Source organism: Lichenostomus cassidix, chromosome 2, assembly GCF_008360975.1.
Source record: "Lichenostomus cassidix isolate B80296 chromosome 2, HeHo_3.0, whole genome shotgun sequence".
NCBI classification, from domain to species: Eukaryota; Metazoa; Chordata; class Aves; order Passeriformes; family Meliphagidae; genus Lichenostomus; species Lichenostomus cassidix.
The window spans coordinates 132,024,239-132,049,575 of NC_139482.1; the positions used below are offsets into that span (position 1 = coordinate 132,024,239).

The 25,337-nt window shown below is 35.8% G+C and overlaps 1 protein-coding gene across 13 annotated transcripts in view; it reads left to right on the plus strand.

Moving 5' to 3' along the window:
- The window catches only part of RIMS2 (regulating synaptic membrane exocytosis 2), a 448,647-nt gene that overhangs the window by 88,960 nt on the left and 334,350 nt on the right, over window positions 1-25,337 (plus strand). For 7 of the 13 annotated variants that reach the window (XM_085053372.1, XM_085053378.1, XM_085053373.1 and 4 more), the window contains 2 exons: window positions 2,049-2,060; window positions 21,045-21,346. In XM_085053372.1, coding sequence (XP_084909498.1) covers window positions 2,049-2,060; window positions 21,045-21,346 — 314 coding nt within the window. The remainder of the gene's footprint in view (window positions 1-2,048; window positions 2,061-21,044; window positions 21,347-25,337) is intronic. The other 6 variants (XM_085053383.1, XM_085053384.1, XM_085053380.1 and 3 more) reach the window with 1 other exon arrangement.

Genomic DNA, 25,337 nt, shown 5'->3' on the forward strand with positions numbered 1-25,337 from the left:
CAGTGTATTGCTAGGAACTCAAAAATGTTTGACAATGTGTGTAGAGGAAGCTAAGAGGCTGGAGGTAGTCTCTAGGTGTTTGGTACAGTGTGATGGCTTATCTTGAACTTCACATATCTTTATATTTTGTGACTTGTTTCTGAATAGAGATTCTACATCCTGGATGTAACTCAACATAGGTTGATTGTGTGAATCAAGTCTTGGTTACTGTTATGATCGAAGTGTGAATGATAAGATTTTGAATTATGCCTATGGATTATAATCCTCTTGGGTAGTAGAGTGTATTTCTTCAGAGGTGAGGATGAGAAATCAAGGCTCTAGATGTTTCCATATAAAAGTTAAATAGATGTTTCCATGTATCTAAGCACTACTGCCTTTCTTACTGCAGTGGGACAAGAAATGCTGCTAGGAAAGTATGAGAGCAGCTGGTGCTGAGCAGAAAAATATGTCTCTGTGCACAGGATGATAATGTATGGATAGCCTGCCATTTAGATCGCTTCAAATGCTATTTACTATTTGTATAACTCAGAATACCACCAAAACCCATAGCATCTTTGAAAATACTTTAATCTTTTGCCACTGAACATAAGATCATAGAATAAATTGGGTCATATGGGACCTGTGGAGGTTTTCTAGACCAATCTCCTGCTCCACGCAGGATTAACTTCAAAGTCAGATGAGGTTTTTAGGACCGTGTTCAACTGAATTGTAAAAACCTCCTAGGACAGAGAATCCCTTTGGACAATCTCTTTCAACGATTAACAACTCTTGTGATATTCTTTTTTTCTTACATCCAATACAATCCTTTGATTGCTGCATTTTATCACCTGTGCATCTTCAAGAAAATTGTCTTTGTGTTTCCTATACCTAAATATTAAATAGTTGAGAAATGCAAGTAGTTTCCCTCTTCCTACATCCTTCTCTATCCCAGCCTTCTTTAGGCTAAACAAGCATATCTCCCTCAGTTTCTCCTTGTATATTGTGTGTTTTACTGCCTGACTGTCTTGTTTGGCCTCTGTTGTATTCTCTCCTGTTTGTTTGTAACTTTAGGATTGGAGGGAACTTAAGCCTTCTGTAAGAGTTACATGTTATAAAGTTACATGTCATACAGGTATCAGAACAACAAATCCATAAAATGAATTGTCACCCTTTTTTGGTAAGCAGTTGTATTCCCAGCACAGCCAATGCTTAATGAAGTGCCTATATTTAGTCTCTGTATTGGCATGGGAAATTAAGATACCAGGTAAAAATCATCATTCTTCATTCAAAAAATTGGGGAATGTTTTTGACTGAATGCATTCTAAATATTTTTTTCTAAAGTATTATACCATTTACAATTTTAGAAAGCTAAAAAGACAATTTCTTCAAGGAAAATAACCAAAAAGAATGTTTGTATTTAATATTATTTAATATTGATGGGTATGAAAAAGAAAGTATATATGTTACAGATCTGGCATGTTATACAGTGAACACTTGTGGCAAACTCTGTTTCCTTGTGCTTTATAACTCCAGTATTTTAAAGATCTGTTGAGTGGCTAACATGCAGTTATGCCATTTTGAATACCCTCTATCTGTCTGTAATAAACATTACTAATTTCACTGAACTCTTTGCAAGTGCAAAACATTGAAGAATGCTAATAATTTGCAATACTGGGGTCCAAGGTATGAGCTAAATGCTGCATCCTTTTGATGAGATGACCCATTTGTTCTGTGAAGATAATTCGGACATAACTCCCAAATTATTTTTATGAAAATGATTTCCTTTGTGCATTTTTGTACAATTTTTAAATGTATAAGATTGTCTCAATTTCACTCGTGAAAGGATTATGAAAATTATTAAAATTACCTATTTTTTTCTATATCTCCTTTACCTCTAGGGAAAATAAGAAAGATATATATTACTTCCTTTGATATTTATTTGCTTATCTTAGTAAAAAATACTACAACTTGCTTTCAAAATGAAAGTGACTCTTTCCTTATTTGTGTTTTGTTTCTTTGTTTTTCCCCTCCTATCCTTTCTTTCTTGCTTTCGTGGATATGAACTCCAGGAGGACAAAGTGGTTAGAGCCTTTTTTCTGTTTAAAGTTATTTTCTTTTGTGATAGACTTATTTCCTGGCCTACATTTGCTTTCATTTACACAGGTGTAATTCTTGCTGAAGGCAAGGGGAGTTACTGTCATTAAAATGAAAGCAATGCTTGGCATAAAAGGCTTACCTGTTTTTCAAATAGCTTACTAATAATCTGTGAGTTGTTGTGAGCAATATGCATGATATTCCTCTCTGTTTGCAGCTTTTGTGAGCATGTCCCTGCCTTTCCTTTGCTTTTGCAATATGATATGTGCACAGTTTAAAATAGTTAAATGTCATTTGTGTCACAGATGTTTCTTTGATAAAATTCGTTTGTGTTCTTGTAGAAGTGACATAAAGTGATCATAATGATTTTTCCACTCTGTATCACTGATATGTATGCTCTCAACGTTTTAGCTTGCAATTTTTTTTTGGCATGGTAGTTCAGTTCTGATTTTCAATGACAATACAATTAGATACCAGTAAATATTAAGAAAATGTGTTTATCCTAAATGTTTAGGAATATGCCAGCAATGTCATAGAGTAATCCACTAATATAAATTATTTTCTAAACTGGTTTGTAGGCTTTCCTTAAATATAGTGCACATATTGTATTCAGCATAATGTTGAAATAATGTTAAACGTTATGCATGTCACTGACATTGTTTGTCTTGATAATATTACATACACAGTAAATACTTTAATCTTTTACTTTAGTGATATTTAAAAATGGTTGTATAAATCTGAATTTGAGAATAAGCCTGGATATATTTCAAAATTTTACCAAATTAGTGTAATTTTTAAAAAATATCAGAATTGAGAAAACTACATGAGCTAGCATAAATCTGTTCTTCCATGAAAGTCTCTGCTGTACTTTAAAGAACTGAAATTGGAAAAACAACTTGCAGTGCTTGGCAAACAAGTTCCTGTATGAGATGGAATAAAGACGTTATTTAGTGTTCATATACTTTTAGTTAGTATATACAGAAAATGGTTTTTCTATAACAAAATGTAGTTTTTTTCCTACTGATAGAAATGTCAAGACTTACATTTAACTTGCACATTTGGTTCAGAATTACTTTGCTTCATACAGAAGTTGTAAGCCATGTGCTGTTGTTACCATTTAGGATATATCTTTAGTAGTGGGCAAGTGACATTTGAGGTGGCCCATTCACTGGTGTCCCCGTCTGTTAGAGAGCACATAGCTTTCTTTTGGCCTACATCATCAGAGCTTTTCACAGTTAAAAGGCTGTGAACTTATAGGAGCCATGAAGGAACACCTTGTAGAATACAGAGGTAGCTGTAGAATACAAAAAGTAGATGAAAAAAGGGAACAATTTTCTCCTTGACGATATCACCCTTTCAGTATAATCTTGTGAGTAATTGATGCTGCCAACAGTATTCCCAGAGTCAGTCCAACAACTGATGTCTGTGATATCATCTGTGCTGGAGCCATGTCAAATACGAAATTCACCTGGAAAATAAAATAAAATAAATAAAAGAAAATACTTGTGAAGGAGGCTGCAGTAACAAGGTGCTAAAGATAAAGCTATTATCTAGCTTTACCATGTACATGTGTTAAGGAGGAAAGGGACAGGAATTTCCATAGCTAATCAACTAGTAAGATTTTTCCATGAATAGGGACAGTAGCTCAAGATGCTTTATGTAATTTCTGTTTCTGCTGATTTTGAAATAGATGTTTTAGAAGTTATGAAAGCAGAAAAAACAACAAATATATTAAGTCAACTTTTTCTCAGCTATAAACACTGTAAAGAAAGGCAAGCAGTGGTATTATTCTTTATATTTTAGTACTAACTGTAAGGTTAAAAGTGGCGGTGTATTGAAAGCAGGTACAACCCAAAATAGCTACTTCAATATAAACAGTATTTTTTTATCTGATATAGCATTTACCGGTAGATTAACACACCCAGTGAAACCTTAGCATTATTTATCTTTCATTTTCCAGTTTTAGTGTAGAAGATGTGAATTCCAGTATTTCTTAAAGGGTCTATTCTGTATTTTGTAAACATAGAATGGCAAGTTCAATAGGAAATGCTCCTAAATAACGCTACAGATACTTGGTGACTGTTGATGGTTTGTTGACCCAACTAAAAAACATGGATTTGGAAAATGAGATGTTTTCAAAGCATCAAGTCTGTAAAGAGTTAGAAACATATTTTAGTGTGTCCTCTGTAGAAATCTTGTTACATCTTTTGATAAAAATTAATAGTGTAGGGAGAAGCTGGGATTACACACAATGTTGATTAAAAAACCTGAACCACACAGCAATTTACTGGTGCTGTGAAGGGTGGTGGGGAATGGAGTTAGACATGGATCCTGACTGTGTTTTAATGTTGTAGTTGTACCATTAAACATGCACAGAAGGGAGCTTATACTACATGTCCTTCTCCTCCACTTGTGAGACCCCAGCAGGAGTGCTGTACCCAGCTCTGGGGTCCTCAGCACAAGAAGGACATGGACCTGTGGCAGTGAGTCCAGAGGAGGGACACTAACATGATCAGAGGAATGGAGCACCTCTCCTGTGAGAACAGGCTGAGACAATTCTGCAGGCTGAGCAATCCCAGGAGGACTATGGGGAGATCTCATAGCAGCCTTCCAGCACCTAAAGGGGTTCTGCAGGAAAGAGGAGGACAAACATTTTTAGCACAGCCTGCTGCAATAGGAAGAGGGGAATATGGTTTTTGACTGAAGGAGGGTTAGTTTGTACTAGATACGAGAGAAGCTTTTTACAATGTGGGAGGTAAGAGAGGTGATGGAGTGGGGTTCTGAGCAATCCAATCTACTTGAAGATGTTGCTGCCCATAGCAGGGGGTTGGACTGTGTCGCTGTTGAGCCGCTAGCAGAGAAAAGAACCCAGTTCTCAGTGGCAAGAAGGAAAGACCTTTATTGTTTTGATTTCATCATATATATAGAGTTTTCAAAGGTCACCCAGATTGGTCAGTCAGAAACCTCCCCCTAGGCCTGATTGGCCAGGCTTGCACCGTCCAAATCCTGGGACACTGTTTTCAATAACATCCAAACTTTTTTTTTATTTATAAAACACAAAAGGAATTCTCATGGGAAAGACCTGTGCTAGCCACAGGACTGCATGAGTTTTAAAGGTCCATTCCAACCCAAACCATTCTATGGTCCTGTGATATTAATATCACTTCAGAGTTTACAGCTCACTGTGCCTTTTCTCACACAGAACCTGGGAATGACTCATGAATGTCTCAGTCCTTCATTACGCAGGTATTTAAAGAAGTACTTTTAGAAAATCGACACCCCAGTGTGCCAGAAAGGAATAATTTACATTAAGATTAAAAGAGTAGGATCATATCTGAGAAGGAAGCAGCTGATGCTTTAAAATTGAGAAATAGTGTGAATTTTTTCCACTTTCTGGATGATTTTTCTTTAAGAAACAAAGATACATTTTTAACAGATTTCCTACATTTCTGTCACTATTTTTCAGTCAAAATGTGACTGGGAGGTAGAGGTTTCTTTGAGAAACCAGAGTCAATTAAGGCTGCTAAAAATGAAGTTGATTTCAAAAAATAAAGATACACAGGATTATCTCCCTTTTACTTAGATTTTGACAATTATAGTCCTAATCAAACAACTTTATAGAAATGAACAACACCATTAGCTAGAGTAGTGAAATTGCATGACTATATTACTGAAAATTATTGAAAGTGTGATTAAACAGATGAAGAACTAGGAAGCGCAAACAGTTTGTGCAAAAATATATCTTAATTTCAAGTAGTAGGAAATGAAAAAGTGATAGAATTTTTAAATTTGTACTGAATGTTATCCTGAATTCTGAAACCTCCACCAGTCCTAGGAATTTACAGATTTTTTCTTTTCTAAAACAATTCTATGTAAAATTACAGCAGAAAAGATAAAAGACAGATATCATAGGGCATTATTCTCCATGCCTTAGTCTTATTGCAGTTAAATCTTCCTATTCCCCAGTTTTTCTTCACCATGTTCCAAAGTAATCAACATCATTATTTCAGTTAGGAGAGACGGAGTTGCTGATGTTAATGTTTTCTGTCACTTTTGTGAAAACATCATCGTTAAAAAGCAAAGTTTTCTCATTTTACTTCTGCCATTCTGAACAGATCCTGGGCCCTACCAAGTGCCCTATTATTTCTAAGCCATCTGTGTTGTTGGCCTGTACCTCCACAGCACCCAACAACTTTCTCACCTGGAATTGCACAAATGTGACAAATATTTGTGGAAGCCATAGGTTACTTCTACCTCTGCCTTCTTGCTGTTGGAACAACAGTTGGGTAAACTTGACACTTAAATCAAGCTGATTTTGTGTCTTATGAAGAAACACACTCTCATCAAGATTTTCATGGGCTGTGTATGATCTATGTGGTTTTTTTTAACAAAGTAATAAGTTAATTTTCAGATCTCTAAAATTTGGAAAAAACCCTTTTTCAGAAAGAGACTCATAAAACCACTAGAATATTTCCTATACTCATGATATCTCTGACAAGAGTATCCTGTACCAGCTATTATATAGGACATTTTTCTGAGATATCTCTTTGCTGTGGGAAGCTTAATGATCTTCTTTAGCTCTTGAGTATTGTCTTTCAGATTGGGATCTCTAAAAGTCATTTGGAGGGTTGGCAATTTAGACCTTCCTGCCTTGGGCCACTTGTCTGAGCCTGTTCTCTGAACCTATTTCTCATGTTTCCATTTATCTAAGCTGCTCTCCTTTATCTTGCTGCTTAAAAACCACACGCAGATATGTTTCTTGCTTAAGAATGTACAGAAAACTGACTATGAGAGCGAGTCTGAAAATCTTTTCATATTTGTACTGATGTATTAGATGAGCAAGGGTTTATATGCCCAAAAGCTTGTATAATTTTTTTCACCCACAACAGTCAGTGTAAAAGACACTAGTTCCTCTTGTAAACCTTGGCCTTTGCATGTACACTGTGGTAGTGTAATTTTATAGTACAGAAATTAGAAGTAGCTGTCTTAGTTAATACTGAATTTCTGAAAAGCACTGGAGGTGATTTAGAGAGAGCCTGGTGAAACTAGAGGGAGCAGTTTTCATTTTGCTAGCTATGTTTCCTATCCTGATAGCACTAGAAATTTGTCTTTTAGCTTCAAATTGTTCAAAATAGATTAATTTTCCACTGAAATTCTTCTTCAAGCTATCCCAAAATAATCTTTTCTTAAAGCACGTATGGAACCATTGCTATAACAATAAAAACTATATCACATCAATAAATTTTCACTTTTGTTCAAATTAATAGAGAAAGAACAATTATAAATAGCATAGCAATTCTGGAACCAGAAGATGAAACAGTTTTTGAGCAGTGAGTTTTATTTGCCACCTGTTGCAATATTCAGAAACCATACCATGTGCTATTAAGTTCCAGGTGTAGACCTTTATCAAAGTAGCTCAGCAAATTCCTTATTTCAGTCCCAGGTGTGTAACAGCACACCTAGGACTCTTTGGACACAGTTAGACATTATGGCACAGCAGGGGATGGTATAAATGTTTAATTATCTAGATTCAGCTTCAGTGGCTGGAAACCAGTGCCTATATATATAAATAATGAAGACATTGCTAGTAATAGAGTAAAGCAGCAAACCTCCCAAGGTGTTTTTTTCTTTCCCCTTCAATTGTTTACTTAGAGCTTTATTTAGCTAATGTTTTCAAGGAACAGTTTAGTGGTAGGTTGAAGAATTAAATGAAAAAGGCCTTGCATCTGGGCTAATATCTGTTTACTGTTTAGATCTGATGTATGAAAAAGGAATTTAAATGGCCTGCTTCTGTTAATATATAAAATATTGTATGAACAGGCAAGACGGTTATACAGCATAGTGTGAGTGCATTTAGCTAGACATTTTCAGTAGATGTTGAACTTCAGTGCATTCAAAGAAAAATTTCAATAAATGTGAAAAATCTTATGTTTAAACAAGATGTCACCTATGAACTATAAACAGGGTATTCAAAAATTAAAACTTCCTTGGTTTGAAGTGTTATAAAGATGTCTTCCCTCAGCATCAAGAAGATCTACAGAAAAGCCTGGATTTCAGGTAGCTAATTCAATTTTAGTCAATTTATGTGTGTTACTGTTTGTGGCTTTTTGAAAATTAGTTTCATGTAGATCACAAGGCTTTTTTAGCATTTTGGATCTGCAAGAAATAAAATACCAATACTTTGTAAACCAAATACATAAATAAATTAACAGGATTTCTGTCTGATATTGGGGATAATATGCTTTCACAAAATAAATCCCTACAATGTTTTCATACTGATAGAGTCACAGATGTATCTTTATTAAGTGGGAATCTGATTATTTTTTTTTCACTATGTATACATGTGTTTCCCATTTATCGTTAAATGTTTAACGTAATTGGTCAGTGTTAATCACTAGTGTTCATTTGACCTGTTCATCTTTCAGTTTCAGTGTAATTGCTACATAACTTCAGAGCCATGACCTGTTTAATTAATGTGTTCTTGCTCTCAGATACTTAGTCATGTGATTATGAAAGATGATATTTATTGCTGTTAGCTATTTGAATTTCTTACAGTTGTAGGTAGGCAAAGTGTGGTATCTTTCTAAGACATTAGAATAGTTTAACCTCTACATTGAAGATTGGGAGAAATAGGCATTTGAACCCTATGTGGGCACTTGCCTAGTGTCTGTTTGCATTCAATACTAGTTAATTTTTAGATTATAGCATCATGATGATGATATATTTTTTAACAAATTGGTTTTGTTCTGTAGGTGTGAAGCAAATTCCTCTTACTTTGCTTCAAATTATTTTTTACTTTTACCTTATCCTTGTTTGGCTCTATTTATCATTGACATCATTGTGAGTGGCCAAAGAAAACTTTCAGTGTAGTGAATGTCTGACTTCAGAAGCTTGGGGGGGAGTTGATTGTTTCCATTTTTCTTAACATTGTTGTATAGCAAAAGTGAAAATTAGTTCAAGATTTAGCCTAAATTTTCAAACACCAATCTCAAGTGCTCCTTAAAAATGTCTAAAAAACTATATTTTATTCAGGAGAAAATGCTTTATTATTATGGCTCATGTTGCAAAAGATTTTTTGGTCATAATTTATATTTCCAGAGTCCTTCTAAATTAATATAATTGTTTTTGTTTTATAGCTTATTCATCTCTTTATCTTAGCTGGCTATTTATAAAAGACTTTGAAATAAAATAGCTATGATTCTAGAATGTTAGACTTCTGGAATTATATTGTACCAAAAGCTTAACAAAATGCTATAGATATATTTAGTGTCATGAATAGGATTCTGGTACTGTCATAGGTAAGGGTTTGTTCATGCCCCAAGTCCACAGAACAGCTGCCTGCCATTACTGGAGGGAGAGCATGCCGCCAGTCACAAACTCACACTTAGCAGCTAGGGAAGAAAAAGAGGGCTTTATCAGAGAGAAATAGACCACCATCTTCACTTTCCAGGGACTTAAATATGGGTTAGGTCTGGTCCAGAATTGGGAATTAAAACACGTATGACTTCACCTTCTGAGAAGAGTAAAATTCTTAAAGAAACAATTGTGTCAGGATTTAATCTCAACAAAAGAGCCTGTTTAACCACTTTTCTTTCTAAAGCCCCAAACATTTAGTCTAGCCTATTTGTAGAAGCTGCATGTGGTGTCTTCACAGAGCTGACTTGCTTCCCTCAACATTATCTGTAGTGAATATTGAAAAAAGGAAGGGAGAAGCAGAAGCCATATGGAGGTGTCAAGACTAAGTGGTTTGTCAGGGTAAATTGATAAGAGCTTCCAGTTGTGAGCTGGAATGTAAAACTACACAGACAATTTAAAAAGAATTCCTAACAAACTACATGCTTTTTTTAAGGCAAATTCAGGGTCCTTTCTAAGGCACAGACATGGTTTCCAGGATATACTTCTAGAAGGCCCTTTAGTCTTGTGAGAGCTTCAAATACTGATGCAAAGTTTTTGGACAAAATTCTTTTTATAATTCAGTAATCTTTTAAAAGTATGCCACTTAGTTGTTAGCTGCAAGTTGAAATTGTAGTTTGGGTGCTTTTTTGAAGAGAGATTCAGTTATTGATGTTCTTCAAGACACTTAGTCCATGACTTGTTTGCTGTTCTTACTTCATCTGGATTCTCATATTAAGAGTTTGGAAGGACATGAAAGACTTATTAAGGTATGACTGCTTTGTACTATCAGTTCACATACACATAATGTGTATGTAAAAATTTTACTATGATATATTTCACTTTTCCTGCAAGAAGGAATGATGCAAAAGAACTAAAAAGCAGCAAGTGGTCATTAAACGGTAGATAGAATGATCTGAGTGAATTTGAAATAGAACTAGTTTTAGGGAAGGTGATAATTCTCACTTATAGAACTTTCAAAGCCTGCTAATTTATACTAGTAGAAAAGGGGAAGCATTCACCTGGCTGTCTCTGCTGAAGTAGCAGAAGGACTTTGCATATGTGGAATTTGTAGATATTTTAAAGTAAGAAATAATTATGAAAGTACAGAGACATGTCAAGATATATAAAATAGAAATATAGGCAGTTAACTATATTTGCTTCCCAACAAAGTAGATTATTTGAATCTGAATTAAAAAAAAGAAGAAAAAAGAGCTTTATTTAATTGTTCATAACTTCCTTTTTTCCTTTTGTTAAATATGATTGCTCCCTTCAGCATATCAATAGCTGTATATACCTGACTGTGTTAGGTGTCACTAAGTCTGTTGCTTTTTTTGCCCTCAGTCTCCTATTCTATTTTGCAATTCATGAAACAAACATACTGGTGTACATATATTTTTTTAAATGTTAGATATTCTTAGTGTTCTGTCAGGGTTAACTGTGGCTGCATCTAATGCAGGCATGAGATGTGTAGCTGCTGTAGCATGCAGCTCAGTGTGGGTTTCCAGGCTGGGTAACACAGCATTCAGAATTGGTGAAGGGAGGTGATTGTCCCACCATGCTGTGAGCTGGTGTGGCTTCACTGAGTGCTGTGTGCAGTTTGGGGCACCACAGTGGACAAAGGACAGCAGGCTGGTAGAGAGAGTCCAGAGAAAGGAGATTAAAGTGGTGAAAGGGCAAAAACTGATGAGTAGTGGCTGAGGTCACTCGGCTTGTCCTGGTTGGAGAAGAGAAGGCAGAGGGGTGACCCCATTGCAGTCTATGGCTTCCTCACAGGGATGGGGAGGTGGGCTGGGGAGCTTTGGATTGGACATTAGGAAAAGATTCTTCACCCAGAGGGTGGTTGCTCAGGGGAGCAGCCTCCCTGGAGAATTGGCCATGGCACCAAGCCTGTTCCTGGAGCGTCTGTATAATGCTCATAGAAATATGGTTTTGTTTTAGGCGGTCCTTTGAGGAGCAGAGTTGGAGTCAATGCTCCTTATGAGTCCCTTCCAACTCCACATATTCTATGGTTCTGTACGTTTTATATTTTGTCTGAGAGCTGTGCTGCTGTGGCACTACATTGTTAGAGCCCAGGCAGCAAGTTCAGTAAAACTGAAGAATGTTTATGTGGGATTCAATACAGCAGAAACTACATGATATGCATCTCAATTTTTCTATTACCATAACATTACATTAGAGTTGCATCTTTCATTTTTCTCAGACAATTTCAGTAATGAATGATGACACAGATGATATAAATGGTGTAATTCTCTTGATTTCGATTTAGTGCCATCTGCATACAGACCCCAGGCTTATTGTGGTCTTGTAATGTTTCCTCCCCTTTGGCCCCTTGTTGATGTTGATATTGTCTTCTATTTCTAAATAACCTGTGAACACTTAGTGCCATTCATCTCCAGACAATTTACAAGCGTTAATTAATGAATATGCTCAGCACCTCTGAGCTGTAGATAATTTGTTATTAGCTTGTCCCTTAATGAAGCTGTGACATCAGTACAGATTTTTGAACACAAGGAATTATAAATAACATCTAATTGAGACTTTCAGGAAACAAAAATCTCAAAATGAAATTGCTTTAATATATTTGAATATTATTTGACATTGCCTTTGAGAGTAAAATCTTGGTAAAATAAAACAACTTGGAAGTGTCATTTGGATTATTTCTACTTTGTCCCAGATTTGGTGGAAAACAAATATTTAGTATAATAATAGCTCATATTAATTAATTGTTATTAAAATACATAGGAATATAAGAAAATTTTGCAGTAATGTTTTATTTTAAAAAAACCCTTAATATTTTTAGACATTCTGGATTTGTTCAAGACCTGTTAATATTAATCACTTCACCAGAAAATTTTTGAAAACTAGTAATTCCAATGCCTATTTGTATTAACTTATTCCAGCCATAAATGCTTATTTGTATTTCTTTACCAAAAATTTAAATGTCTTTCCTCAATCACAAATTTCTAATCCATGAGCAAAATTGCTCTAACAACAGTCTTTACAGAAAGAATTATTTTTTGAGGAATTGAAGGAAGAGATAGGCAAAAACAATTGGACTCAGGAGTTCAGGGAACTTGGTTTTGTGCAGGGATGGCTAAGGATTAGTGTAAAAAATGTTACTTCTTTGCAGAATCTTAAATTATACTGGACCACCTAGAAATTACTGGTTAAACTGAAACACTGAGGATTAATTGAATAAAGAAATGGAGGAGAAAGCTGTAAACAACTTCCTAGCTGAGTTCCTCAAGCATTAGTCCTGGGGAAGACCTTTAATATTTTCACGAGTGGCCTTGGCATGGAGAGCAAGAATGCTGTAATTAAATCCATTGGTTACACAAAGTCTGATACTTATCAGTGCTGGGGAGCAATGGGATACTGCACAATAGAGAACCAGGTGACCTTGTGAACTCCCAGAGTGAAAATGAGCGAGATAAAACAGCACTAAGTGTAAAGTCAGGAATTTAAGCACTAATGAGGATTTCTACTCTGAACTACAGGCCAGGAGTTCCTCTGTGTCTCAGTGCTGATCAACAATCCTGAATTCTGCTTTTCATAGCAGGGTGACTGAGTCCAAGCTGCTTATTAGGAGCAGTTTTTTCTCCATGCTGTTCTCCTCCACTGTGTGCTGGCATTGTCTGGGAGATGCTGGTTAGCAAAGGCCTGACTGTGCCAGGAAGCACAAGAATTAGCAGGCAATCCTGGGCCGGTGCCTGGCCCTGTGACAGGGTTATGTCTTGCTAGTATAGGCATAGTCTCAAAGAGCAAAATCTATTTGCTCTTGACAAGTGAAAGCAGAGAGGGTATGAGATGGGTCACTATAAAAACTTCAGTCAGCAAACACTGAAGAGAGAAAGGAACTATTTACACTTAATGACAATACTGATACAAGAATAAACAGCAATGAACTAGTTTGGAATATGTGAGCACTGGAAATTGAAAGGCATTCTCTCCATTGTAACTATAGGACTTGGGAAAGCATTTTGACAGATTTTGTCCTTTTATTTATAGTTAATTTTAAGATGAAAGTTTATTAAATTATGAAGTTTAAAAAAAAATTAATTGAAACTGCAGGAAACTGGAAGGACTCCATGAAGTTTCTTTCAATCCAGTATTCTTATTTAGTGACCTTAAGTTTCCTAAGAAAAGTGCAGGAAATATGTGCTCAGTTCCCTTTTTTTTTTTTCTGAGACTGCTACAAATCAGAAAATTTAGTAAATGTGTAACTTAGTCAACTGTACATTCTCAATATATTAAGTAATTATTCAACTTTATGAAGTTAAAGATATCCTTTGTGAACCATGTTGTAGACTGTTCACTTAGAGCAGGTTTATTTCGTGCCAAACCCACTGCAATTATTTAATAAACCCTCATGGCCCTGTGGAGTACTGTGTAGACTTATGAATTCCATTTTGGAAGCAGTGCAGCTGTATTTGTTGAGACATAATATTGACCAGTTTGTACTATGTCCAAATCACACCCAATGTCACAATAGCCATTTTCTCACTGGAAGTCTGTACACCAATCTAGTTCTTCATGAAATCATGAAAGCTCATGAAGGAGCTGAGTGTGGTCAATATGCCACTGTGAGGGAATAATGCACTGTCTTCATTGGCATGGACAGGACAGTGCTGAGTTGTGCCTGTGCCATAATGAAAAAACCAAATGTTTGCCTTTATATATCTTGAAGAATATCAGATATTTTATTCATGAGCTTCTTTTTATACAGTATATTTTAGGAAGAATGTGCTCTGGCATATATTAACACTAGATTAGTGTTCTGACTAACAGTTTCTAGTCCTACTGTGCGTGTGAAGGTTTTTTTTTTCCAATTTTTTTGAACTTAAATAATCTGTTTTCCTAGTCAAATGTCTTACTTGATAATTGTACTCTAGGTTGAAAAAATGTATGAAAAAAGCTTACTATTATATGTCTTAAGGATAATGAAAAAGTGATGCAAAAGAGGCACTCTCCATTAGGATAAGGTCATCAGTAATACAAAAGAGTGTACCTTTAAAAAATTGTAGTCACGTATTTTTCTCTTCTTCTTGAAAGATAATGTCATGTAAATATATACTTTTCCCCATGCATGCACAAGAAATGATATACTTATTTCATGCTGACTTGGTTGTTTATGGCCATTATAACTTTTCATAGATGATGTATCCATTCACTACAAAGCCAAGAGCAAATATAGTCACTCTCCCAGTACAAAGGATTTTTGTGCTGCAAATGCACATACCCTTTAAAATATATGTAAAGGTGTTGGTCTCATATCTGTAAAACCTTTCTCACTTTTCTTAACTGGTATTGGAATTCTTGTGATATTTAATATAATTTTGGTGGATAATTATACATTTGTCATTACAGATATAAGGCAAATAAGCATTATAGCAGTTTTGGCATTCAGTCAAACTGATTGTAAAATGAAAGTCAGTACCATAGCACAGACTAGTGGCATTGCAAAATATTGAAAAAATAGGTAGTCTTTATCAACTTTTATAAAAGTCACAAATTCAGAGATTAACTTTGCTCCTGTAATATACTTGACTGACTAAATGCATTAATGTAACAGAAGGAAATGAAAAGGGGACTTGTCTGTAGAGTCAGAGCAGTAAAATGAAATGAAAGAGTTTCTTTTTCATTAAAGTTATAACCAGACTCTGCTGTTTACAATGTATGAGCATAAAGATTTATTCCATTCACTCCGAAATAATTATTTTGTGTCTTTAAAATACATCTTAGCAACTACAAAAGATACATCTGTATTCTGGACCCAAACCTCAAGAATGATGTCTCTATAGAGAAATCCTACAGATATTGTAAAAGCCTCTATGTTTTTCAGAAATGTGAATGTTGGCTATGGATAGCACTTGCTATATATAGGTCTTCCACAGTCATAGACAGTTACTTCCATTAAAAAGGAATGTCAACACCAACATTTTTAAATGAAGCACCTCATGGGAAACAATTCAGATTTTTCCTCACCAGTACTGGAAATCAGTGCTCTTGTCTGTAAGAGGGAACATAGACTTCAGATGGGGAGAGGAAGAGGGAATTACCATTTTTTTAGGGCAAATATGAGCCATGTTTTGGTAGTGTGTAGAACAAAATAGATAAGCTTTTTTAGTTTTAGCTAACTTCTAGAAGTCTTCTAGTCTAATTTGAGGAAGATTGAATTCTAATAAGCAGAATACTAAAAAGTTTTACTTCTGACTGAGACAGCTAATAGTGCTGTTGTTATTTTACTGGAAAATTTTGGGAGATTTTAATGTACTCTGAAAAAACCCAATAACCAGAAAAGCAGTTCCATCTCATTTTTCTGGGGAGATAATATTCGAAGTGATCCTCATAGTCACAGAACCAGGACACTCACTTATTAAACTTGCAGTTTTTTCGAAACACTGTTGCATTTCAAAATGCAAAATGAGGGAAGATTAGCAGAAACAGGTACTATAGGCAAGGAAGATACCATTGGCCCCTACTGACCCTGGGGCTATATTACCTGAAGAGGCACAGAGTTGCTACAGGAAATTGTCGTTTCTGTGACTGCACAGAGGAAGGTGACTCATGTTACTTATTGCCAGAGCTGGTTTGGCAGTGCCTGTTTCACATCTGCTTGTGGACTCTTTTTCGTGGTGCTGACAGGACAAGGAGCAACAGCCATAAACTAAAATGCAAGAAGTTCCTCCTCAATATGAGTAAGAACTTATTTACATTGAGGGTGGCAGAGAACTGGAACAGGCTACTCAGGGATGTCACTCCCTCTCTGGACACATTCCAAACCCACCTGGACACGTTCCTGTGTCCCCTGCTCCAGCTGACCCTGCCTTGGCACAGGGGCTGGACTGGGTGATCTCCAGAGGACTCTTCCAATTCTAACAATTCTGTGATCCTGTCATCAACACAATGACTAATGGAGGAATGTGCTACATCCTTGAAGAAACTTCCTCAGTACAGGGTGGCTCCAAACATTGCACTGCTCCATGATGTAATGAAGTTTTGCACCTGTCACGGATTAAGGGGGGAAAAAAAAAAAAAAGGACCAGGCAGTAATGTGGTAGGAATCATGATTAGTTACCTTGATGCTAGACCCAAGCAAAACCTTTTTCTACTCTTCCTTTTATCTCCTCCTTCTTTTCAACGCTATGGTCTTGTTACCTTGTATAATTTTTAAGTAATTGCATCCTACATGAAATATGAGAGACAAAAAACAACATAAATACATATATATGAAATTTGGTTAAGATTACTAGCAGCAAGACCTACAGTTAGTATAATGCTAATATATATTAGGTGGTTTTGCCAAGCAGGTGAACTCTGATAGATTTTGTGAAATACTATGGAAACCTTCCAGTACAATTTTTCACCTCCGCACACCTCTAATTTGAAATAAGGTTCTGAAGGCTGATGAGGATTTGGTGTAATTATTTCTTAGGTTATAGTATCAAAGCTATCAAACTCAAGCTGATGTGTAATCAAATATACTGAGCCTTTAAATCTACTCCTAAATTATGTGAGGTTTCCATTTTGTTTTCAAGAGTTAGGGTTAGGCCATCTATAACTGTACTCAGGGGAATAATGAATAGTGTTTTGTAAGGTAGCCATCTTTTCATGATCTATTTGAAAATACTAAAATAATCATCATAGTATATCCTTTTCTTAAGTTGAATGTGTTTTTGCTTGAAATATCAGCAGATGTAATTTCTTGATAAATATATCTTCCATTTTACTGAATTTAAAGTGGTGTGTGAAATGTGTTTTGAAGAATTTTATCTAAGAGGAAAAAATTATACCATCTTCTTTAGGACTATACAAAGCAGTGATTTTTTTGTGCCTTAATTATTTCTGATATACAGATGTGAAATGGCTGATTACTGTACATTTTGCAGAATTTGTTTTATGGGCCCATGTAATAAAAAATGCTAATAATACGTGATGAAAGCTGCTGGGCAGTGTTAGAAGAAGTGGGAGCATATTATAGATAATCTTGCCAAAAATAGTGAAGAAATCAAAAATTAATAAGAACTTAGTAGTTCGCTGTATGGAACTAACCTTTGTGAATGGAAAGCAGATGGAAGGTTTAAGGTAAATCTGTGTAATCCAAATTTGGAATACTTCTTTTCAGTGTTGTAAAAGAAATTTTTTCTTTGATAAAATGAATATAAGGGTTAATGTGAAAATATCAGCTAGATATATTGAATGCATTATTTGCAGCCACGAGAAGTTGAGCAGAGCTTCAGCAATGCCTATGGCATGCACTAGGTGGTGTTTCAGCCTTTCCTATGGAAATGCACATCCCGAGCCAGGCCACCAGATCTTGGGATCTAGTTTGGAAATAGTACTTAATGTTGGAGAGGAGATTTTTTCCCCCCACGTTTCCCTTTTCAAATTGGCAGTGTTCTTGTGTGGAGAGTTGACAGCCACAGTTGGCAAAACTGATTTTTTGTGTACAAAATGTGCTCACGACTGCTGAACCTTTTTAGGGGAATGGTTAGGAGAGCTGCAAATGGGTGTAGTAGGTAGTGTGCCTGCTCTGGACTGCAGATTTCAGATGTGAGGGATTAGTCCTTTTTATTTTCTATTTTAGAAGGGAAAATGTTGTGTTTTCTCCTGGCAAGCTTGTCCAAATGCATGTATTGAGGGTGCAGTCGACTCACATAGCCTTTGCTTCTCTGCAGTGCTGCTGTCACAGTGCCAGTAAGGCTGTGTCCTGGCAGGGGCTGGGCAGGGACAGAGCTGCTCTGTGTGTGTGAGCTGCTCCAGCTCTGCCCAGGCACCTGGGGACACAAGGAGAAATCCTGTCCAGGAGCATCCACCTGGCTGTGCTCTTATGACACCATCTTACCCAGTCATTTAATTGAGAGGTCTGCGCTTGAAATTACCAGTATTTTTTAAATTGCAAGGATGCTTCTACATGCTGCGAGAAGATGGGGAAGTCCATTTAGCCCAGTACAATTTGAGGGCTTGTTTGAGGGCTGAAAACACAAACATTTCTGTCTGCGTGACAGTTCCTGTTCTTCTCGCTATGTGTGATTATTTGAAGCTAAAATTATGACTGGTAGGCTTAACACTATGAAATCCTGCATGTTGAAAGTATGTTGGAAATAAGACTTTATCAGAGGTAGGACCTGTAATTATCATTAACCACTCCTAGAAAAGCAGAAAAAAATCTGCAAAATTCATAAATCTATGCATTTTTAATGCTGGATGCTTGATTTTTTTTTTCAATCTGAAATACCCTAAGTTCATTTTTCAGAAATCAGGTTAGGTCAGGAGTACTCTTCCTGATTTTACTGTTAGGGGAGGTGATAGGAAATAATATTCATTCAGAGGGAACTCTTATTCTTTTGGGTACAAGAGAATAATACTGATCATCCTGGAATCCATTGTCTGGGCACAAAATATGACTGTCAGCCAAGGACAAAGTTGCCCAATAGTTTTGACTGTAGTATCTAGTTTTTGTGATATTTTAACATATACTAACAGAAGTGAAAATACCAAATGAAAATTTCGGGGCATTTTATCTCATTGTCATTCAAGTTGTTACACATTTGCATACTTATAGAATTGTTTCAGATCTGGTCCTTTCATTACTCTGACACATAGATGGAAAGTTTAGACCTACTTTCAGCTGTGTACAAACCTAACAGAAATACCAAAGCCTTTTAATTGCTATTGATTAAAGAGGGCAAAAATACTTCTGTCTTGGGTTCTGAAATTTCACTTTGGTGTTTTCATGTACTTTCTAACTTAATTAGCAAAGTTAAAAACAGGCCTGTTCTTAAGTTTGTATTTGAATGATGGCCAGGCCTGAAGCATACGCAGTTTTGACCTTTGAATGTCCTCAGAGGACATCTAACCTACCTCAGTGAGCAAGATGCTACTCAGGGAACCTCTCTTTTTTGCCCTCAGTGCTTTGGTGGTGTGTTCAGTCTTCTTGATGTAAGCAGATATAAGTTCTCATAGATGATATCAGCCCTATAAAAAGATTAGGAAGTTTACCAGAATGAGGCATATCAACACCATTAAATAGGTGAGATGCCTCCTTTTCCTGCCCCAGCCTGATAGTGAATGAGGCAGTTGGTGACTTTGGTTTGATTATGACCCTTGCATCCAAGTAACCTTCTATGTGAAGCTCTCATTGAAAGATTTTTCGTGAGAATTCACTAAAGAGCATCACCCAGATTATCTATTAGATAACAGGCTGGAGAATGAAAGCAAGATACAGATTGCAGCTTCTGAAACCTTTTCTGGTGGATAGAGTTAGATGTATTGTGGAGGTGGAAATGACATCTTTTATGTAATTCCATGGAGCTGGCTGCATTTAAAAGAACGATGAGCATTGGTGTAAGCCTTTGAATGTCCTGTACTGTAAACCACTGAAAAAGAGGCAGCTTGCTGTAGGATTAGAACTGAAGAAGTGATAACTAGATTGAAGGCTGAGTGTAGATATTCAAGGAATATATAGTAAAAGTAGTACAATTTTGTCTGTGAACTTCGACAAAAATATATAAAGAGAAGAAAAAGAAAAAAAAGCTGAGCTAGAGCTAAAGCTAAAGAAAAATGAAGACTAAGGAAGTCTGCAAGTGAAGAATTAAACTTGCAGTGAATTAATGCTATCTACAATGCAAATTTTAGGGTAACGCAATAATCAGTTTGAATGTGCCAATATGATCTTGACTGGTGTGTTGTATTTGATTCATTATATCCTGATTTATTCTCATATAACATAATAACTCAAAGTGAAATTAACTTACAGATAATTGGTGTTGTTGATTTCCTGAACTGCCATGTGACTAAGGTGATAAGATACAAAAGGTTTGCAAACAAGTACATTTTAGAGTATTAAAAAAAAAAAATCTCATTACTATATGCAGGATCACACAACTGGGAAGCTCTAATAATTTTATTAATTTAGTAAGCATATAGTGAAAGCTAAATCATGGCTGTGAAGAGGAGAGACACACCATATTGTGTTCCTTTATTTATAAAATGGCTTTAATTTAAAATTGCTCTGAAATTGAGGTCGCTTCTTGAAGTCAGCTTCTTTGTGTAAGCATAGGATATAGACCACCATGGAAGTAAATCAGCAGAGCATTTTGGAGAATTATAAAACTGCTTGTTTGCAACAGCAGGGGACCTTTACTAAAGTTCCTTACTCTTAGTAAAATAATTAAAATGGATTAAAAGTTTAATGATTTTTAATTAATTTTTTCTATCATCCTCAAATTATAGTATTAATTTTCAAAGCTTACATTTATTACCATTGGAACATCAGTATTAGAACCTTCTCATTTGTATTGCTACGATATATTGTTTTCCCTTGTATTTCAAATAATGAAAAGGAAAAAGACTAAAAGTATTTTTGTTTGTATTTTTTTCTAAAACAATTTCTTCCAAGGTTCTACAGACCTATTTTGTTGTATTGTAGCTAAGATACTGTAATTTTAATAGAAAGAATTAAAACGATATTCTTTCTGCCTTTGGAAATGGTAACAGTTGATGTGTGCTTGCTGAGACTGTTATATAAAATGTCTACAAGCTAATGGATTTTACATTTAAATATGCCTGAACAGGTAATGTGGGTATGCAACTTGTGCCGAAAACAACAAGAAATCCTCACAAAATCGGGAGCCTGGTTCTACAACAGCGGGTCACATCCGCCCCAGCAGCCTGACCAGGACGGCATTCGAGCTCTGCGGAACGAGGAAGCACCTCAAGAGAAAAAAGCAAAACTGCAGGAGCACCCGCAGTACCAAGGACCACCAGGTGACATATCTGCACAAGCTTTGGACAAAAACAGACCTCAAGGGCTCACAAGACAAGACTCGATTAAGAATGGTTCAGCAGTAAAGCATCCAAGTGACACATCAGACAGGTAAGAAAGTATTTAATGTTTACCCTGATGACATCTGATGAATTTATGCTATGAATTTTATCTTCTAAAATTTTGTCTTTTTTCTGTAGCCTATAAAATACATACAGGTCATTTTGAAGCAGCACCTGAGAAGTGTTTTGTTGGTTTCAGATGGTCATAGCCAGTGTGTGCTCTTCATTTCTTCTCACTGAAAAAGATGTGGGACAGGACAGTTGCAGTGGGACAGAGTTTGTCCATGTGCTTGCAGCTTTGTCAAATCATAGTCATTGTGCTGTGCAGAATATTACCATATTTCTTTTGTGGTCACTAACTTTATAGAAAAGTTTTAGTAATCCAAAATAGGACTCAAAAAGGCAGATTAATGGAAGACAGTGTCTGTTAAAGCATCTGGTTGTACTTGCAGTATATAGTGTTGAGGACAGTGAAATCTTTGAGCAATGACATGATCGTTTTCGTGGTTTCTCAGTTTCTTGCTGTAAGTTACTGTCATTAGTATAAACATTTTTTCCTTTACTATTTTATGTTAGTGTTACTTGCATTGTTTGACGCTGTGTCTATCCATGCTAAAGTAGTAAGATCCGGTTTAGCCAGAGACTGGAGCTGGAATTTCTCTCTCTTTTTCTTGATGTGATTGTGCCAAAAGGCACCAGAAAATGCTCAACCTCTAGATTTTACTAGAACACAGAAATAAAAATGGTTTCATTGCAAGAGTTTAATTTTTTCCTAAATAACACTGGTACAGAACTTTAAATATGGTAGGAAGGGAAAGATGAGAGTGAGGTTGCTCAGGTGTTTCCATGGAAATGAAATCCTCACGCATGCACAAGAGACCTCCAACTGCCTTGGAATTTGGCAGCCAGTGCAGTATAATCTGGCAGTTTTTCTCTGCTGCCCAGATATGACCTCATTACAGCATTTATTCTGCGAGCTTGTAACAAGTTAGACATATATAGTATCTTTTACATTTAATATAACTAAAATAGTTTTCCTGTTCCCTCACCTCTTGTATTCCACCATATTTTATTTCCTATTTTTGGTCTTATATGAGAACAAATTGAATGTAATTAATCTAACGATTTTTGTTTAACTTTTTCTGCCTGTTGCTGTTTGCTCTGATTTCGGCTGTTGGGTTCAGTGTTCAGTTGTCCTGAGTGCTCCTCAGTTATATGTGTAGTCTCTGAGAAACACACCTGGCACCCTAATTTGACACTAGGGAGCAGGAGAGACAGACTGATTCTCTTGTGGTTCATTTTTTTCCCTTAATTTTGCCAGGAAATTTATGTCATGAATAATGTCAGAATGAAAAATCCCAAACCCTTGTCAGCAGGACCAGTTTAACTCTGAAAGTGTTTTTATACTATATGCATGCAAAAGTATGGAGGGAGAGAGTGATATATAAATAAATATATAATTCAGACATGCAATATGCATTTGCCCTAAGTAGAGTTAAATGGTAAATGTGTACAATATAAACTAATATTTGCCAACAGGAAGAATGTAGGCTTTGTGTCTGAAATCAGAACTATTTTGCTGGTTGTGATCACTTCTACTCAATCTATTGTTTAAGGTCAGATAGTTTTTTCAGTCATTAGCCTCTTCATGGTTTTTTGGGGATAATAATACTTATGTTCCCTAATTAATACATATAAGTATGCTTAGAATATGATATATATGATATGCTACTGAAGGATAGAGGGTCTTCTGAATAGTTTTCTTCCCTGATGTTCCTTACATAAATGTTTTTCTGGACCTAAAAAAAAGATTCCTCTGTGATTTCCAATCAAAGTCTTACTGGTCAAATGGGCTTTTAGAGGAGAATATCAACAGGTCTGAGAGAGACCATCCCATGGTGGGGATAGACTTTAAATTTGTATCTGTATATGCTGTTGTGCCATTGTTATTCTCAACAATACTGGGAGGGTGTACAAGTTCTCTTGTTTTTGGCTCAGGTAGAATTAATTTTCTTCACAGTGGCTGGTGTGGGACTGTGTTTTGGATTTGTGCTGAACACAAGTTTGATAATACAGAGATATTTTTGTTATTGCTTAGCAGTTTATAAATCTATGTATGCTATGCTTATTGTTATTGATCAAATTAAGAAAGATAATTTTATCTATTTGAAATTTGCAGTTGTGGTCAAGAAATTATACACAGCTTTTTCTAAGGGCTTCTATCTTCAAATGTTGCATGTTATGGGGGTTTGGTTATTTTTTTTAACATTTACAGAAAGAACCAATCAATAGAGAAAAATGTCATATGAGAGATCATCATAACAAGTCTTTTTCTATTCTTAAACTAGGTATATACAGAAATGGAGCAATTAATTAGTATGTTAGACCATTGTCTACATGGACGAATTCCTTGAGAAAAACATGGCCATTCAAAATGTCTAAAATACTAAGGAAATAGACAAAAAAGTCTCAAGTATTTAGAAGTAGTTGTTGCTTGCCTTGCACAATCATGATAATGGAAGTAAGTAGAAAGTGAGATCTATCTTTTCTGTCTTATTTTTCATCCCAAGGACAGGAGTTTTGACACAAAAAATAACTTAAAATGTTGAAAACAATAAGCACTTGTGGAAAAAAGGTATTGCTAAGACTTTATACATGTGGGTTATTATGATTTGAACAGAAAGGTACAAAGTATTCTTTTTTATCAAACTGTTTTTAGCCTTTTCAGCTTCTCTGGAGGTTGCAGCAATCATTACTTAGTAGCTCTTTAAATCAAGTATCATATATCTTATCTTGGTCATCTGGAGACAAGTTGGTCACAGAGTAAAGGGCAACATTTGCTCCTTTAATCTCAAGATCATCAATGTCCTTTCTGTCTCATTCCTTACTATGTTTTTTCTGGTTGTGCTTTTTTGTTTTTCCATTCTTGAGTGGTACTCACCATATATTTTTCCCGTTTTCTTTACTAGTATTATTCTTCATTAAAATTTTATTGTTTTAACCATTAGACTAGTATTCTGTTTCCTTGATTTAAGCAATAGTCCCATTTGCAGTTGGTAGATCCCAACCTGTTTATACACATAGATAGGTACCTGATTATAGATGTGTGAAATTTGTTGCCTGAAGAAGCTAGGGGTGATTTTGGATAGCACATTCTCCAAGGACATTTTTTCTTATATTGGATCCATTACAGTAAACAGCAAAATGTAAAAAAAAAAAAAAAAAAAAAAATTCAGAAGCAGGTTGTACTTACCAAGAGCAGAAGAGTTTTCCATTACTATATTATTTTTCTAGTTCATATAATAGAATAATAGAATGACTTAGACCAAAACCTTAAAATCATCTAGATCCACCCCACCTGCCATGGGCAAGGGCATGTTCCACTGGACCAGGTTGCTCAAAGCCCCATCCAGCCTGACCTTGAACATTTCCAGAGATGGGGCATCCACAGCTTTTCTAGGCAACCTGATCCTGTGCCTCACTACCCTCACAGTAAAGATTTTTTCCTTATATCTAGCCTAAATCTACCCTCTTCGAGTTTAAATTCTTTACTGCAGTATTTACGGTCTGGGCTATGGTGCTTTTACTGCTTTTTATACACAAACCCAAGGGTAAGGCAGGGGCAGCAGGCACATGTGTCCATGGTGTATTTGGCATTGTTTGAGGTGAGGTGAATGTAATTTGTACCACATCATGCTGAGCACAGTTGAACTGTAACCATATGTAGTGGTTTCCACAGACTTATCCTTGTCTGCAGGTTGTATGGATGCTAATATAGTGTAACACTAGATTCCCTGAAAACTACAAAATGATGTGAATCAAAGAAATGCGAAATATTATTTTAAGTAATCCATAGACTCAGAAGGTCTATTCTGAGGTCTGCTGAGCACAGATGGTAGATTTATTGCTGCAGTTCTTTGATTTGCAGCTTCATGTTAATTCTGGATTAGGCAAAGGGGTCCTATTTTCTTTTATTTTCATCAAGAATTTTCATGTAGTCTATTGTTCCCAAGACCTGCACACTACTCATCATACAATAT